This window comes from Stylophora pistillata, chromosome 7 (genome assembly GCF_964205215.1).
Source record: "Stylophora pistillata chromosome 7, jaStyPist1.2, whole genome shotgun sequence".
NCBI classification, from domain to species: domain Eukaryota; kingdom Metazoa; phylum Cnidaria; class Anthozoa; order Scleractinia; family Pocilloporidae; genus Stylophora; species Stylophora pistillata.
Window position 1 is genome coordinate 3712380 of NC_142525.1, and position 16804 is coordinate 3729183.

A 16804-nucleotide genomic window follows, 5' to 3' on the forward strand; every position below is an offset into this window, starting at 1 on the left:
AAACAGTGTTAGAACTTTCATTGTTACAACGGTAAGTAGACATATCAAGTCAAATTGTATCTACTTTCGTGGATTTCAAGATCTCGTTTTAAAGTCTCTTCTTTAAAGCAAAATGAGTTAAAAGTTGTCAGTATCGAGAGAATTTCCATCATCTGTTGATATTTGTCATGATGTATTATCTCGGCTACACTTAAAAATAATTACTAGAGATTGAAATTGGCTAAATTTTTACTTAACTGAGAGAAATGTTAAAAAAAGGTCTACGACCATAATGTTCTCCACAGTTTCAACAAACTCCAACAACAAGCAAATCACATTACGTCTTAGTTTGGAAACAATATTGACATTACCAATTAATCAATTAACATAGTGAGCCAAAAAAAAAAAATACTTTCAATTTCCCTTCATAAATTTCTTTGCAACTGATCCCTTAATGTAAGGAGACGGAACATTCGATTAAGCGAGGTAAGTTAAACTTCATCAAATATGTATAAAAAATTTTCTGATGAAAACTGTTTAAAATTTTTTGAAAAAGAATCGTAATATTTCCATAGAGGCCAGTACATAACGTTTTGTTTGCTGCCTAAGGAATCGAATACTCTTAGTGCAGCAATCCTGCTCGGCCAATGTTATTCCTTGGTTTGTTTTTGAATAAGATTTCCCATCACCTGTTTTAATTTCACATTTTTCTCCAATGCAAGGGTATTTACAAGCACACGTGAATGTTTGCTTTTTAGTGTCGGGAAGACAGGAACCGCCATTAAGGCAATTAGTTATCTGACAACCCTGCAGGAAAAAAAAACAACATGATAGACAAAGCGGATGCACTAAATCACGTTGATTTGATGTAGCTTAATTAACGTCCATGCTAATTTAGATCACGCTATTTTGTATCATTGTCGTTGAACAGCACCTTCAATTTGTTTCAACTACAAAACCCCATGTGTTCGTAGCCGAGGCACTGGAAAATGCCAAGATCCGAGGGAGTGTTCTCTCTCTTGATCCAATGACACGATAACATTGAGCTTAAATGACTGGAAATGCTGCTATTTGCATGTTGAGACATTTGTACTGCTGGCAGCAAATTCGCTGAAAATAAAGTCAAGCGCACATTGTTTTCGAAATTTCGCGTTCATTTGATATATGTAAAGCTAACTTTTGGAAAATTCGTGTCGAGTTTACGTCACGTAAAGTCTTCTCATTGTCAACATGCATCGTTAATTTGCTTTCGCAGGGTAATCCTTAAAGCGGATTTAAAACTAAAATTGAAATTACCTTCAGCATCATCGAGAAAGTAACATCTTGCTAATGAACAAAGTTGATGTTCTCCTCAACAACCGTGAAGTCGTACTTGTTTAGTTCACAAGTGCCGGGTCCTTTGACGTCGTTTTTGGTTGACAACTTGAAGTTGTGGAAGATTACCATTGATTTCTCAGGCATTGCTGATCGCTCGATAACAAACTAGGAAAGTCAAACCGTTCGAAAGAGTATCCAAGAAGCTTCTTATTCTCCCATAGTTTGAATTGGGATGAACGAGACAACATGGAGTCATGGTTAGCTTCGGCAAAGTAAACTGATGAAGTTTGAACGAACAATAATGACAATACTGTTTCCCTCCAAGCCATTTGCAACCGAAAAAAGTTAAAGCGATGGAGATTTCGGGTTACAGAGGAAAGAAAGAATTTTTGAATTTTTTAATGAACTTTTAAGAATTTCGGATTTTGTAACATCTACTCTGACGTGTTCAATAGAGTGAGGATAATCCAAAGAAAATGAAATATTAAGATGTTTAATCACTTTTGGACCTTGACTTTAATTCCTTGTGAAACCAAGAGGGTAAAAAAAATCAAGTAATTTTAAATGGCGGATGATTCTTGTTCTTTAGCTTTGTACTTCCCCTCTTTTATACAACAGTAATATCTAGAGATAAAAATGTCCTTCCATTGCTCTCCAGCACCCCGTAAAAACAACCAGTTTGGAATATGCAGTCCATTTATGAAATTCTTTCAATTTTTGCATAAGACTCTTGGAAGTCGTTTTGCATTAATTCCCCTGGATTCCCATTCTGAGTACGGTAAGATGATTTTGCATACGAACTCAAATTACCTTTCCAGACAGAAAGCTAAAGGATATCACCAATTCAGCTAAGTTTAGCCCCGCTATAGGCCTGATATCGTTTGATAAGGCTGATAATGCAAGACGGCAGATAAGTCTTCATTCGTATATCACTTTTTATGTAGGTGCCTTTGTAGATGGGAACGTTCGGTTGTCTTGGATTAGATATTTATATATTTTAACTTACTTTGATGGTAAGAGCTATTGAAATGACCGAAAGTCTACGTACTTGACATTACACAGAGTAACGTGGTTACGCAGAGACAAAAAAGTTGTGTTTTTTACGTTCTCTGTCCATGAAAAGTGTAGCAACCTGAGGATGCTTTCCAACATTAAACCGCCGCGCGTCTCTCAAATCCGGTTGACTTCTATCCAGAGTTTTATAATTATGTTTTCAAGTGCAGAATTGAAATTGTTTGAACAGAGAAACTGAAATTAAATTTGATCGAGGGACGTCTCAGTACCATGCAGTCTCTCACGTAATGTTATGACAGAATTTTCGATTGAGATAACATATCTCTTTCATCTGTAACCTTAAATCATCATCTTCGCGGATAACTCACTTTGGTGGCAAATGGCTTGGAGGAATATAATATTGGTAGCACTGTTAGTTCAAACTCCATCAGTCTCCGTGGTTGCCAACGCTAACCACGACTCAAAGTTGTCTAGTTCATCACAATTTAAGCTATGGGAGAATAAACAGCTGCTGGGATACTCTTTCAAACGATTTGACTCTCCAAGTTTAATATTGTGCAATCAGCAATGCTCGAGAAACCAAAGGTGTGCTTCCACGAACTTCAAGTTGTCCTCCACGAAGGATGGTCAGGGAACTTGTGAACTGAACAATCACGAGATGTTCGTTGCTGACGGAAACATCAACTTTGGTCACCGGGACGGCGTTACTTTTTCAGTACGACTGCTGGTAATCTCAGTGCTGCATAATGATATCTGAACTTAAATTTACAAATTGTGCCATTTTATTTTAATTTTTAACAGATGTTGTATTATAGTAACTTTTTTTTGGAAATGTTTATTTTGAACTAACTTAGAAAAGAAAATGAATCTCTAATAGACCTGATAATTCTCGGTCATTTTTGGGTTTCAATTTTTTTTTCTTAATTGACGATTAAAGAAACACTCTTTTATTTCCCTTCAGCTCTCTAGCAAATTTCATTGTTTGAATTTGTAGCAACTGAGCGAAATAGTTCTATCTTTGCATGTGATCCGACGTGGCCATCGTGAGTTTATATCATTTGATAAACATTCTGAACATGGTAAATTGTTTTTCATAAGGAGTCAGAGTAACTTTTCGCGCAGAAAGTCAAAGATTTTACCAACTTAGTTTAATTTACCCCGTTGTTTCGCTTATTTTTTAAGTGGCAGGCGGTTCTTCACTAATATTCCACTATTGCAGGTGGTTTTATGGAGAAGAAGATTTTGTTCTCTTTGAATTTACATTTCTTGCTTTTAAATTAAGTGACACCAATTTTGACACAAAATTTATTTATCTTACTTTTAAATTAGTGCTAGAAGTAATTCTGATGTTTCGTAAGAAAGTCTAAGAGTTCGCGCTAAGCTTTAAAGCTAAGCTTTAGTCATTTCTTGTAGGAGGATTGGTCTATATTTTAATCATAACTTAAGTCGACTCGGTTACAAAACCTTCTAATAACTTTACTTTTTTTCTTTTTCATGATTTTATTTATATCTCTCATTTTCTCCTTAATGCTTCTGGTTCCAAAGGATTGTCCCCAAGGTTGGGTTCTCTTTGGAAGCTTGTGTTATCTCCTTTTGGACACCCCAACTTCGGAATGGAACGATGCACAGAGTCTTTGTCAGACTCATGGGGCACACCTGCCCATTATGAGATCTGCAGATGAAAACAACTTCATGTTAAGTCTGGTTATGAGCCAGCCAAACGGTAAAGTCAGCGGTACATGGCTAGGACTTACTAGGAGAAAACCCATCGGTGACTTCTACTGGGTTGACGATACACCTTTGGAGGGGCAGTTCTCTGCGTGGGCTGACGGAGAACCAAATAATCCACTAGTAGAGAACTGTGCCAACATATTCATGACAGGAAAGCGACAGGGAAAGTGGAATGACTGTTTCTGTTCGGTTCCTGCTAACTCGTCACCGGTGGTTCTTTGCCAGAAGAAACCTTTGTGAGTCACTTTTATTTCCAGAGCATTGACCAGATGGATATATAATTATTGAGGATCTTTTCATTAAAACGCTGACTAATATCCTTTGGCTACATGATAGATAGCCAAGAAGGTCAGATTGTCGTTGAGCTACATAAATTTTTTTGAAAGCTTATTTTAGACAGTAAGTCTGTAGGGACGAGCGGAGGGGTGGGGAGAGCGAAATTAAAAAAAAAACAGAAAGGATTAACCCCTAGTGCATCTTAGTTTCTCCTTCCCAGGCCTACACCGATTTTTTTGCTCGCTCGCTTTTTGGTTCTTTTCCTCTTACTGAGAGTCTGGCTGAGGTTATTCTTGTCACTAAGCGAAAAAACAAAAGCTAATTTTTCTACGTAGGTGGGAAGGAATTTTTATTTGTCTTGCATACAGAATGCGACCTGTTAAATATTTTATTTTTAAAAGTAGAAACGGAAATGGTTAATCAGTCTTGTGATTGTGTTTGGTATTATCAACATTTAATTATTTAAAAGAAGAAAAAAAAAATAAGAATTTAATCTATATATTGATGTCATGGGGTAAATTCGTGTTTGATTTCTAATGGTTGGATGCATTACTTAACCGTGTGAATGGCTGAAAGCAATTAAAGTTATCGCATTGAGTCATTTATGTTACTAGTTTGGTTTCTTTGTTTGTTTGTTTTTTGTTATTGCGATCGACGTGAGGAGAACGCACACTATTCGTGTTGTTTCTTTCTGAATATGTGCAATTTCAGGGTGTGGGCGCTATCTTGAACTAGCTGCCAAATCCCCACGATTTCATGCTTGAGCTTTAAATACTGTTGGCTAAGCGAAGTCCTGCAGGTTGACTCGCTTCGGTTTGGATACCATGGGAAGACATGCAGATAGATGGCAACCAACATACGAGAAAATGCGATAAAAGATGATCTTGATCAACTCATGTATTCCTGCAACGATCACCATATTCCCGAGCTCAAATTCCGCGCCACAGGTTCAGAGGTGAATTGAAAAGGATATTAGGAATTTGAGTAGCCAATCGGAGCACGCCTTCAATGCTATCCGCTGTTGTGATATATACTAACATGAAATATCAAAACTAAGATCTGAGTTATCTGCCAAAGCCGCTGAGGCGGATATTACATACGTAAAGTTTGATAATTGATGATATCAGGCGAAAATCGGATTAAATGATTGTTTTATTACACATTTCTTTAACAATCTACAAAAGAAGGCGCTTCTATCTGAATTTTAAAAAGTTTCAAAACTCCACACGAACTAGGGACTTGGAAACTAGAGAACTTTGAATGCGAAATCCGCCGCTGATATTGCCTATCATGTCAACTTAGGACACTATTGAGTGCTGTCGACCAATTAGGATTACATATTAATTCTAATATATAATGATTAAGTCCAGCAGGAACTGAGCCTTACTCTATCCTACCGGGGTAAAAAAAAGATCGCAGATAAACAGTGTACCAAGGTACCAGAAAGATTTTAGCACAGAGAGGCGGCCAGTTTTAATTTTTCTAGCTCATAATAGATTCAATGTTTTCACAATGTATTCTCAGTTCAATTTTTGACAGTGATATATATTTATAAAAAACATTTAGTCTTGAACCGACTTAGAGCCTAAATGATAATTCAGTGCAAGTTTTCGCATGGAATAATCTTGATCTATGGTATCTGATACAAAGATAACAAACCAGGCAGAGAATTCGTGACCTGTGTAGAGACAGGTGTACAGTCTTAATTATTTTCTTAAGTATTTTTGGTGTCATAAAAAAGATTAAGTGCTTTTCGATATTGGACCTATGCAATAAACACAGCCAAATGCAGTATTAAAACCGCTTGCTCATAGCTTTGCGCTTGCCCTTAACATGGTTAATGTCCGTTATTGTCCTTAATTATGATGTACACAAAACTTTTTATGTCAGTTTTGCTTCAAGTTATTGAGGCTGAAGAATTGGAATTCTCCATCGAGAACTACACAACATATTCTCGTTCATCATACTTTACAACCTTCAAAGATATACAGCTTATCGGATACGTCGTGAATCAGTTTTATTCTGTCAGTTTGTTATCGTGTGGCCAATACTGTCTGAGCAATGCTTGGTGTACTTCAACAAACTTCAAGTTGTCCTCCATAGACAAGGGGAAGGGAACGTGTGAACTGAACAAACATGATTTCTTGGTCAACAGCCAAAACAGCAACCTCCGAAACCAAGTGGGAGTTACATTTTCGCACTTACTTAAGGTAATTAAAATAAGTATGTCAATGATAGCCAGTTAAGTATAGCCCGGGATAACTCTTTAGGCCAGTTATTGACTCGAACTCCAAGCCAAACCACGGTTTTGCGCAAGCAATGGGCCTTATGTATTCTCAGTATGAGCCTCGAGGTTTGTGTTTATTAAATAATTCGGTCCTTCCGCTGCTAGGTTTTGGCTTTCTTGACACTGTTTATAAAATGAAAGGTTGAGATAAAAGATTCAGCTGCACCGACTTAAGATAGTTTAGAACGCGGTTTTGTTAAACAACAGCTAAACTTTGTTTAAATAACTGGCCCTTGCTGTCTTAAGAAAGGTATTCGTCTCTGTTGGTTTGGTAAGCCAAATATAATCATTACAGTCACGATAAGATGTGTCGACAGCCTTACTCCCATGTAGCATTACAATTGTAAAATAACCGCATACTCCCCTTTGGAATCATGTCGTTTCCGAGAGCGGTATATCTGCTTATTGAATCACAACCGAACCAAGTAAGGTAGTTCATATTGTAATACGACTGGAGATTTCTTACAAACATCTGCACATCTGCATCTTTTTTCTTTTTTCTTTTTTTCTTTTTTTTTTTTTTTTTTTTTTTTTTTGCGTTTGAAGCTATTGCATGCAATTTACAGTTTTTTTCTAAATTCCGAGCGCGAAAATTTTATTTATTTGGTACAGCAATTTTAACTTCCCCAAATGGGTTCGTGTTTCACCCGTGGGGTGCTTTAAGCTCATCATTCATAATTAGTGAACTAAAATATCACCACAATAGACAGCTAGGAAGCAATTACTATATAAGCCCCTGCAAATGATAATGAACCAAATACAAATGTACTAGCCTGCGGGTAACTGCCATCAACCCTTAAAAATTGAAATAAACATGCCTTAATTAATAGGCAGCTGTCCTAAGAAATCCTTCGTTTGCGGTGATTATGTCTAAAAACTTTTATAAACGAGAGGTTGTTTACGCTCATTTGATGGAGTCGAAGTCCATCTATTTCTATGTTTGGGTATGATTTGGGTTTGGGAGATATTTCTCACATAGGCATATAACCTCTTGTACACGTATTTCATTTGTTCGTTGAGTCAAACTATTGCATTCATTAAGCGGATAACATCACCACAGGCGGCCCAAGTGAACTGTGTGTAATTTGGGATCTAAAGATCATTAACGGGAATACCCGACTAACAGATTAAGATCGAATTTTAAGCGTAAGCTTGGGCCGTGAAAAAAGGAAAAACTCTAAAAAAATTAAGTCTTCATACCTTTTTTTCCGTAGCTGCTTTGTCGCCAAAGGTCCTTTTAACGCTGTTTTGGCGACCTTCTTTGTAACGCGTGCGGTGCCATCAGTCAACTGTTCATAGTGTTTTTTTATATACCGTTAACTGTAGCACCACACGCTTTACAAAGAAAGTCGCCAAAGCAGCGTTAAAAGGACCATAAAAGACGTACGTTATATTTATCGCTTTTATTATCTTTTTTTAATTTTTATAACTCTTGTTTTTTTCTTATATTTCAAAGGGCTGTTTGATTACCGGTTGCATGAATGGCGGTTCTTGTTTACCAGACACGAAGAAAAACACTTTCACATGTTCTTGCCAAATGCCATGGATGGGAGAAAGATGTGAGATTATGCTTCCCGCAGCAAATGGATATGAGTTTTCAGGTAGGGCATGTCTCCATGAGCCCTTTTTTTTTATTTTTTAGCAAAGAGTGCAGAAAATAAGCTTGAACCAGGCTTGTCTGTGCTTGCCTACAAAGTTGAGGTTAACTTCAAGAATGAGCAGGCTCAGCTTTTCTAACAAAGAATTGCCTAAACTCACTCAAGGCTATACTGAAAAATCCTCAAAAAAGAGTTCCAAAAAGAGAATAATTTCACAGGAAATGGGTTGCCCTTTGCGGTGATTCAACCCGAGATTAAGAAGTCACCCGAGGTTGCATGAAAAGGCCAGTGTGTCACGTGTTTTTTTGTGTAAAATTTTGCTCATTTTGCTGATTCATGTATTTTAACATGCCGTAATATCGTCTTCCTAATAAACTTTATTGTAACCTCACAATAATACCCTTTCGGAAAGCGTGGAATTGGCAAAAGTGGTAGTTCATAGATTTCCGGTCAAATCCTTACCACTTCATAGATCATCTTATTCCGAAAACACTTGAAAGGGCTTACAGAAACTGTCGTCCACTCATTTCGTTTTATCAATACTCAAAATTTTCTTTTTTTTTTTTTTTTTTTTTTTTAAATACAGCATTGTTTATTACACTTACACATGTACTTACACTATAATTACTTTTTACACCATGTTTAAACTACATTAACTTACACTACTTACAATACATATATAACAATACAGTTACACTAGTCAAATTTAATTACAGTTGATTTATTTACCACATTATTGTTTGCATGTTAATTGTCGAGTAACTACAGAAAAAATTTCCATTTGTTCCTGAACTCCTTCTCGTTATTACAAGTGACAGCAATATATTTTTCTAGATAAATTTTGTCGCGCACAAGTGAGACGAAATCATCGAAACGGCAATTTATGGTATTTAAAGCGTTAACATATAAAAAATATTTGCCTAGAATAATGAGATGGTTGAGGGCTAAATAGTAGATGTGACAGCGAATAATTCCGAAAATTTGTTTGTTTGAGGCTTTAATTAGCCCTGAGACGTTGAAAGCAGAATCCTTGTATGAACGAGTGAATCGCAGCGGTTACTGAGTCAATCGTCTAACCTGTAATCTCATTTTTTGTCGAACAGGTAATTGTCCTGAGGGTTCTGGAGCAGTTTTTGAAAACTCGTGTTTCTTCATAATCGATATCCCAACTTCATCTTGGAACTATGCTCGCTGGACTTGTCAAAATTATGGAGGAGACCTGGCCGTCATAAAATCCGTGAACGAGAATAATATCATACTAAACCTGGTTACGAATCAGCCAAAAGTGCAAGCGTTAGGCGTGTGGATTGGACTGTCCAGAGATTTTTTTCGAGATTATGCGTTCTATTGGATCAATAATACTCCCCTGGGAGAGTACTCTGCATGGGCTGGGTCACAGCTAAGCAGCATCCTAGAAGAATGTGTCCACACGTTTACTGAAGGGCAGGAAAATGGAAAGTGGAACGACAATTATTGTAGTTTGAGCGGGAGGGAGCCACCATATAAATATCCTTTAATTCTTTGCCAAAAGGGTATTCCAAAGTAGCCCGTGAGTGGCTGTTGCTCTTTCAGTCCCTTCACTTTGATATACACACCCCAACTGCCTTCATTTTGAAAGAAACCATTTTATTTATATTCTATGCTTGAAAGAAACTTTAATTTTAACCGTAACTAAAACACCTACCAAATTAGTGGAACATTAAGAGTAATGGAATGGCAGTTATAGCATCAACCATGGACTTTTGTCAGTGAAAATATTAGTTATGAAGAATATAGTAAAATAAGATATCATGAGCTTTTGTCTGCTAAATCTTTATTCGTATGATATTGACAGAATGCTATCTTCGGTAGAACATCTCATGAATGCCCCTAACCGCCATCTTGGAAAAAATCTTCGCCATCGCCTGCGTATCCCAACTTCCCTGCTTTCCTGTTCGACGTTAGAACGTCGTTTATCGTGAATCATCCCTTAGACTCGTCAAAAGAATTCGTTTTCAAGCTTGACATGTGTCAGTAATCTGGTTTAAAATCTCTTCTCATAAATTGGTCGGTGAAATCGTCGCTACATGACAAACACATTTTTAAGTTAAATCTCAACACACTTCAATTGCATCATCTGAATTAGAATAGTTTTGTCATCGTTCTTTGGTTACCTTTTCTATGTCTTCTTGCAAATAGCTCTCAGCCTCTTTCGTTCAGATTTTAGTTCTTTCATTTGCGGCAATTTATAAGTGAATGTTATCAAAAATTATCCGAAGATTAACGAAAATATTCCATATGAAGACTTCGGCTGTAGTAACGCGGCAGCCGATCACGGAGACGAAACACCTTTATTATCACAGAGTCGAGATAAGATAAGGCAATTGCATCATGTAATAACATATGAATATCTACTCAGAAGGATATTTTTAGTTAGTTTGTTGATAATGGAGCGTAAAAATATCTTGTTGTTCTTCGTCTTTCAAACTACTGCCGTTATTTCAAATTAGGAATATATATCAGATTCTCATTCATCACTTTTTGAAACGCAAGGAAACAAACAGCCTCTAAGATACTTTGTCAAAAGATTTGATTCTCCCATTTAATTTGTTATCGTGCGGTCATGAATGTCTGCGAAATTCGTGGTGTACGTCCACGAACTTCAAGTTAGGCTCCACCATGAAGGAAGGCGAAGGAAAATGCGAACTGGACAAGCAAAACGTCATTGTAATTTACGACGACATCCACTTTTCTGAAGAGGAGGGAATAACTTTCTCAGTGCTGCTTAAGGTAAAAGAATTTAATTTGTTATCGTTCATATCACATATCTTTTTAAAATGCATACAAATTGTAACAATACGAAAATGCAATGTCTTTGGGAAACATCATCATTTCTAGAATCATTCGTACAATCAATTTTTGTGCTTGCCATTTTCCCCGCAAGATCTCTCGATGTTTCGAATGGATTGTTTCATGCACTTGCATCCGAAAGAATTAAATTCATCATGATCAACAACCCCGGACAAAACTGTTGAGACATTTCAATGCAATTTTTAATTTCCCGCCATGCAACAATCGTTTCCAAAAGGAACAAACTTGTCCCCCTCTCCACCCCTGGTACAATGTTGTTGGGGGCTTAACAGCTCAAGCATGCATTTCTTGTGTTACAGCAAACAACATTGCAATAGGGGAGGGGGGAAACAATCTTTGAATTTGCGACGGTAAGCATTTTTGTCAGGGTGAGTGCAAAAAACAGGCTTTTTTGTAATGTGTCTCAACATGTTTTGTCCGAGGATGGAGGTGTTATTTTTTCAATGCTATAAGAAGTAAACAGCTTTTTGAGAAGCAAACAGGCTATTATTACTGTGATTTAGTTAACAAATAGAGAAGCCTTGACTGTGCTCTGTTCTGTAGTAAAGCCCGCAGGAAGCGGCTAGAGCACGAAAGGAGTGCAGGGAGAAACACTCGACTACGTCTCGTGTTTCTCCCCACTTCTTGAGTGCTCTAGCCGCTTCCTAAGTGCTTTACTACAGAACAGAGCAAAGTCAAGGCTTCTCCATTTGTTTTATAATAAAGAATCTGTTAAATTCCCCACACATTACTTGCAATTTCCAAACAAACTTTATTTTCAAAGCGAACAACAGTGTCGTCAGCATGCTCTATCCTCTGACAGAGCACGCTTACAATAAGCCAATCAGAATCCTTGTTAGAATAGGCAACCTAATTTGATTGGATGAACAAGACCGAAGCTGTCAAAATGTCAAACCATCAAAAGCTATCACGAAGAATCGCAAATCTTGCTTAATAATTCGAATGCATAAAAGTGTATTTTTTGCGTACAAAAACCAATATCTGTAGTAACATGATTAATGAAATCCGGCCGAATTTTGGCCCATGAAAACCTCGACGTTATCAACGTGACAATTTGAAAACAACTGCTTAGACCCTGTGGTTGGAACTTGACAAACTGCTGCTCTGTGTTGTTCTGTGAATAAACAACGGTCGAATTTACAGTAGCGTGAGGATTTTTTGAACTGGTGGCTGCATCAGAGAAACTTGGCTGCGATGGTCTTCAATTCAATGCACCAGAGAGGATATCTGAACAAGCCCTTAGCTGTTCACTGGATGGACGAGTGTTGTAATTCCTCAGGCTAGCGTCATTGCGATGACGAGAGATAGCCATTATGTGCCGCGATGGAACTTGCGCGTTGGACCACAGCGTGATTGCAGTGGCTCTGACACTATGGTTAGTGTAGATTCTCGAAAGAGACGCTAGTTTAGAAATTTCTTTCATTATTCCTTCAATTTTGTTGACCCCCAGAGGCTAGTTGTCGTACGAAACTTTAACTTAAGATTTCACGGCTCGCGTTGGGTACTGAAAAAGTGCTTCGCAGGCAGGATTTAACTTCTGGATAGGCCAAGATCTTTGTTGCTCATTTCGTGGAGGTTCTTGGCAACTTTTCTTTCACTACACCAGGCTATTAAAAACGGCAACGAAAAAAAAAAGGATTTTTATTTGTATTTTGGTGTTCATTTTCTAGAGAAAGTTGAAGTTGTTGGTTAGAAACGTGTGTGTGCTAGCCAGTTTTAAAATCCTCTACTTTCCTTGATTGTTTGTTTTTTTTTTGGCACGAAAGTTTAGAAAATGTGCGTCCACTCTATTCGAGGTTTTCATATGGTATTTATTATATTTTTGCAACGAAAAAACCCACCTTCAAAAACTCGGATAGCCCATATGGCGGATTGTGTGGTTTTCTTTGTTTCTGCTTGTACAATTATCTCGTCTATTGCGGCACTTGACATGTTTTCAAATCTTTGCCTGTTTAAATTGCCGCCGCGCTCATTGTTTTCGTAATTAACTTTGTTGGAAACCTCACTTTCAGTTAAAGGGTAGGTCGTATTGTCATTGACAGTATCCTCTATATCGATCGAAGCTAACAGCTCGTTTTCTCTTTCGTATTCTAGGTCATCGAGGACTTCAGGGTCCAATAAAAATCCAAGAGAAAAATTCTGCATTTGGTCCGCCATGTTACAGATTGGCAGATGGCGTGACAGCTTCAACTCCATGTTCTATACTCTGATAGAGCACGCACTTTCAACCAATGACAGCACGCGTTATATCTGAACTTTATTATAAGAAAATATAGATTAGAGTTCGTTCAAAATTTGACCTTAAAAATAAGTGGGAAATTTTTCGGATTTTGGTATGTTAAAGCTTTTTCTTCTCTCTTTATTTTTCAGAGCGGTATATTTCTGCAGTCCCCAATTTTGTTAAAATTCAATTTCGCTGGCAACCTTTTTAAAGGCATACACTTCAAATAGACCACGTCATTAACACCTCTTTCGCGTCCTTTTACAAGTTCTTTAGTGGAATCATGTTATACTTTATTATTGTAATAATTCCATTAGCTTTTTAAGATAAGAAATACAACATGAAGCTTGGGTTAACTTCCTTCTCAAACATTTATCATGTAATATTATTTTTAAAGTGAAAAAGTTATGTCGTCTGGAGATTTTATCGAAAGCTTGATTTTCTCGGCAATAAAGTGACTTATGGATTTTAGCGTACGGTTCTCATGTTTACCTTCTAATACAAATTTCACCCAAAGGTGCTAAATGTAAGAACATTTTTTTTTTTTTAATTTCTACAGGAGAACATTTGCTGATAAGTACAAGGTGCCTCGTGATCAAAGTCTGGGAAACGACAACAAAGATGCCATGTTGGACTTTCATCAGGGAGGATAAACGTAATTGTTATATTTATGTGACCTCTATCATGATTATTAAGCTTACATAATTTTGTTATGCTTTTGCTCAAACAGAGTATATTATCTGTTGTTATTTTTCTGTTCGTTCCATTAGTTCCTTCGCCTTTCTGCGAATATTGAATTCAGGAATTTGTTATGCAGGAATGTTTGTTTGTTACCAAACAACGCGGTGTCAAATGAATGTGAATAATGTATAATTTGGACAAAGTAGCGCCGTGCATACAACAAAAGTGTGACGATTCAGTGTTGTGTGCACAGCAAAATGATGTTGCAAAAGAAATAAAGTATGCAAAAGAATTCAGATCTCATCATGCGGTGTTTGTCAATCGTTGTAATATTAACAGTGTGATTCAATAATTGAGGAATATCAGTACAGTATGTCTACAGAAAGGGCTTTTGAATCACTCTTGTCACAAAATTACTCTTCATTTATTTTGACAATAGTATGTAAATGGTGTCAGTATCTATCATACTGATAATGGGGGTTATGAGATATTTGATTCTCATGCAAGAGACGAGTATGGCAGAAGCCATCCCTCAGGTACATGTGTGCTATTAGAAGTACCATCTGCTCAGGGCTTAGTACAGTATTTCCAGACTATACACTCCCTCAGTGACAATTATGAACTCAGAGGAGTGCAGATAAGTACATATGAAATAACTGCAGTGAACAGTTTGAGAGAAGAACGCATTTTCTCTCGCAAACAATGCTCTGCTGTAGGGCTCTATGCAATGTGTTATTAAGCAACAAAGTCTTGTAGTTATTAGAATTCCAGAACCCTATGTTGCTTAGCTGACTTAGGAAATAAATTATATCATAACATGGGCATCAACAGGCATCTAAAAAGGAAAGATTTATACACGAGTCTTAATATTTGTGGAGTTGAGATATCAGTCCAAATTAAAGCTCAAAGCTATGGGATGTTGTCCAGTGGTTTAAACTATAAGAAAAAAGTTCGAAAACTTAATTTTCAACAACTGCAGTGGAAACACAGGGTTTTTAAAGGGGCTTGCAAGTTACTGTTAGGTATTACTTGTATTTTTCAACAGTCAGAGCAAAGTACATGTTCTCCTTATTGACCTATGAAGATACTTGTGAACTTGCAAAACAACAAATGAAAGTAAGTGGTAAACCATTATTAGAACAAGCTATTTCTAACATTAATATTGTTACAAAGAAACTTAAAACAGGTATTGTTCGCTATGAAATACAGTTCTTGTCTTGCACATCTAACATGGACCTTCATCAAATCAGACACATGCAAAAGCACAGACGAAAATATAATTATGATAATGTGGAACCCGCTCCAAAAATGAAAAGACTGCTACAGATAAATTTTAGAAACAAAAGCAAATCCAAAGTTAGACAACAGCACGAGAGTGAGACAATCTCAACTATTGATATCTGCATTAATTAACTCAAGGAGAAAATCAGGGAAGGTCCTTATTAGGTGTGTGATTACGTACATATCAGGTATATAATTGTACAATCAATTGAGTATAAATAATGATTATTGCTTAATGTATTACTTTTTTATTCCTTTTTCCCTCTTTGTAAATCTTAAATATAGTTAGTCTTCCTCGCAGCCGTTTTTTTTGGATGTCACGCAACGCTCCCCCAAAAGAACGGCTGCTGACAACCGAACTACATTCCTTTCTCCGAACTGGCCAATCACAGCTCGGGTTCCATTTTCAGGAACCTTTTCGTGCCAGACTCACCTTTTGAGACTCGTCCAATCAGATATCGTTTTCTATCGCGATCCTCATATGGAAAACAGAAGACAAATGGTGGTGTTTGAAGGAGCTTTTCGCTAAACGTCGTCAAAGTTCAAAATTTTCGAGCTTAAAGCTCATCAGAAGCTTGCAATTAAAAAAGTTTTAGTCGAGAAAGAAGGTGTTTTTGTTAAGTTGCCTACAGGATCCGGGAAATCGTTAATATACCAAACACTCCCGCTCGTGTTTGACCATGTTACCGATGAAAGTGGTCATAATTATTATTGTTGTTGTTGCGTTGTACCAACGTGCGGAAACACTCGATAATTCGGCCGATTTCTTGTACCGGTGATAAGAAGCCACGAACATAACTAATCAGGTTCGCTCCAGCTAGCAGCGGACTGGCAAATGAAGAAGCACAAGTAGTGTAGGAGACGTTGGCCGACCTAAATTGCTGTGTTCTCGAAGCTTCACCCGGTTTGTTGACGGCAAGCACGCGCTTTTTAACTCCTGATCTCCATCTGTAGGTCGAAGCAAGCGTTTAGCCCTTGGCCTAGATTGAAAGGCGTCTTGTATTTCCTTTTGATTATTGATGTAATTTACTGTTTCTTATATATTCTGACTTTTATAATCTGTAGTAACCTCTTGAAATAGTGCGAATAAAGAGTTTCAGTTCAGTTTTTAGCTTCTTCTACTTTCTCAGTTGCTCGCTGAAACTTTAACAACCGCTCAAACAATCTAGCGCTCGTGTCGTTGGCGTAGCAGTTGACGTCTATGTTAAGCGTAGATTCTATAATTTCAACGAAATTGTGAGAAGTTTTCCCAAAAATATATACTCTATCTTTACCAGGGCACAACGATGAACATGTGAAACATTTCGAGCTCTCATTGACAAATTTCTTCAGTGTTTCTCCCAACATCCACATTTTCTGGTATGTGATTGGTCTGTTCAATAGACCGCGACCAAACCGCAAGGACAATGAGAAAGGAATGTAGTTCGGTTGTCAGCAGCCGTTCTTTTGGGGGAGCGTTGCGTGACATCCAAAAAAACGGCTGCGAGGGAGACTAAAATATAGTATGCTAGCTTTTAAAAAAATATTTTCCTCGTGAAATCATGTGGTAGTGACCATCTCAATAGCAAT

The 16804-nt window shown here is 37.2% G+C and overlaps 2 protein-coding genes across 4 annotated transcripts; both read left to right on the top strand.

Moving 5' to 3' along the window:
* Positions 1–2267: 2267 nt before the first annotated feature.
* LOC148726240 (uncharacterized) lies at positions 2268–4922 on the top strand. The gene is made up of 2 exons (XM_088728170.1): positions 2268–3037; positions 3856–4922. Exons 1-2 carry the CDS (start codon positions 2690–2692, stop codon positions 4279–4281), a joined length of 774 nt encoding a protein of 257 aa, XP_088584296.1. The 5' UTR covers positions 2268–2689; the 3' UTR covers positions 4282–4922.
* Positions 4923–6102: 1180 nt separating this feature from the next.
* On the top strand, positions 6103–9996 carry LOC148726241 (type-2 ice-structuring protein-like). 3 transcript variants are annotated; one of them, XM_088728164.1, is made up of 3 exons: positions 6103–6527; positions 8061–8205; positions 9306–9996. In XM_088728164.1, the coding sequence occupies exons 1-3, from the start codon at positions 6180–6182 to the stop codon at positions 9746–9748; spliced, it is 936 nt and encodes a 311-aa protein (XP_088584290.1). In that variant the 5' UTR covers positions 6103–6179; the 3' UTR covers positions 9749–9996. The 3 variants fall into 3 exon arrangements, with proteins under 3 accessions (XP_088584290.1, XP_088584292.1, XP_088584291.1); XM_088728166.1 differs by lacking the exon at positions 6103–6527 and adding an exon at positions 6601–6670; XM_088728165.1 differs by lacking the exon at positions 6103–6527 and adding an exon at positions 7445–7548.
* The last annotated feature ends 6808 nt before the right edge of the window (positions 9997–16804 follow it).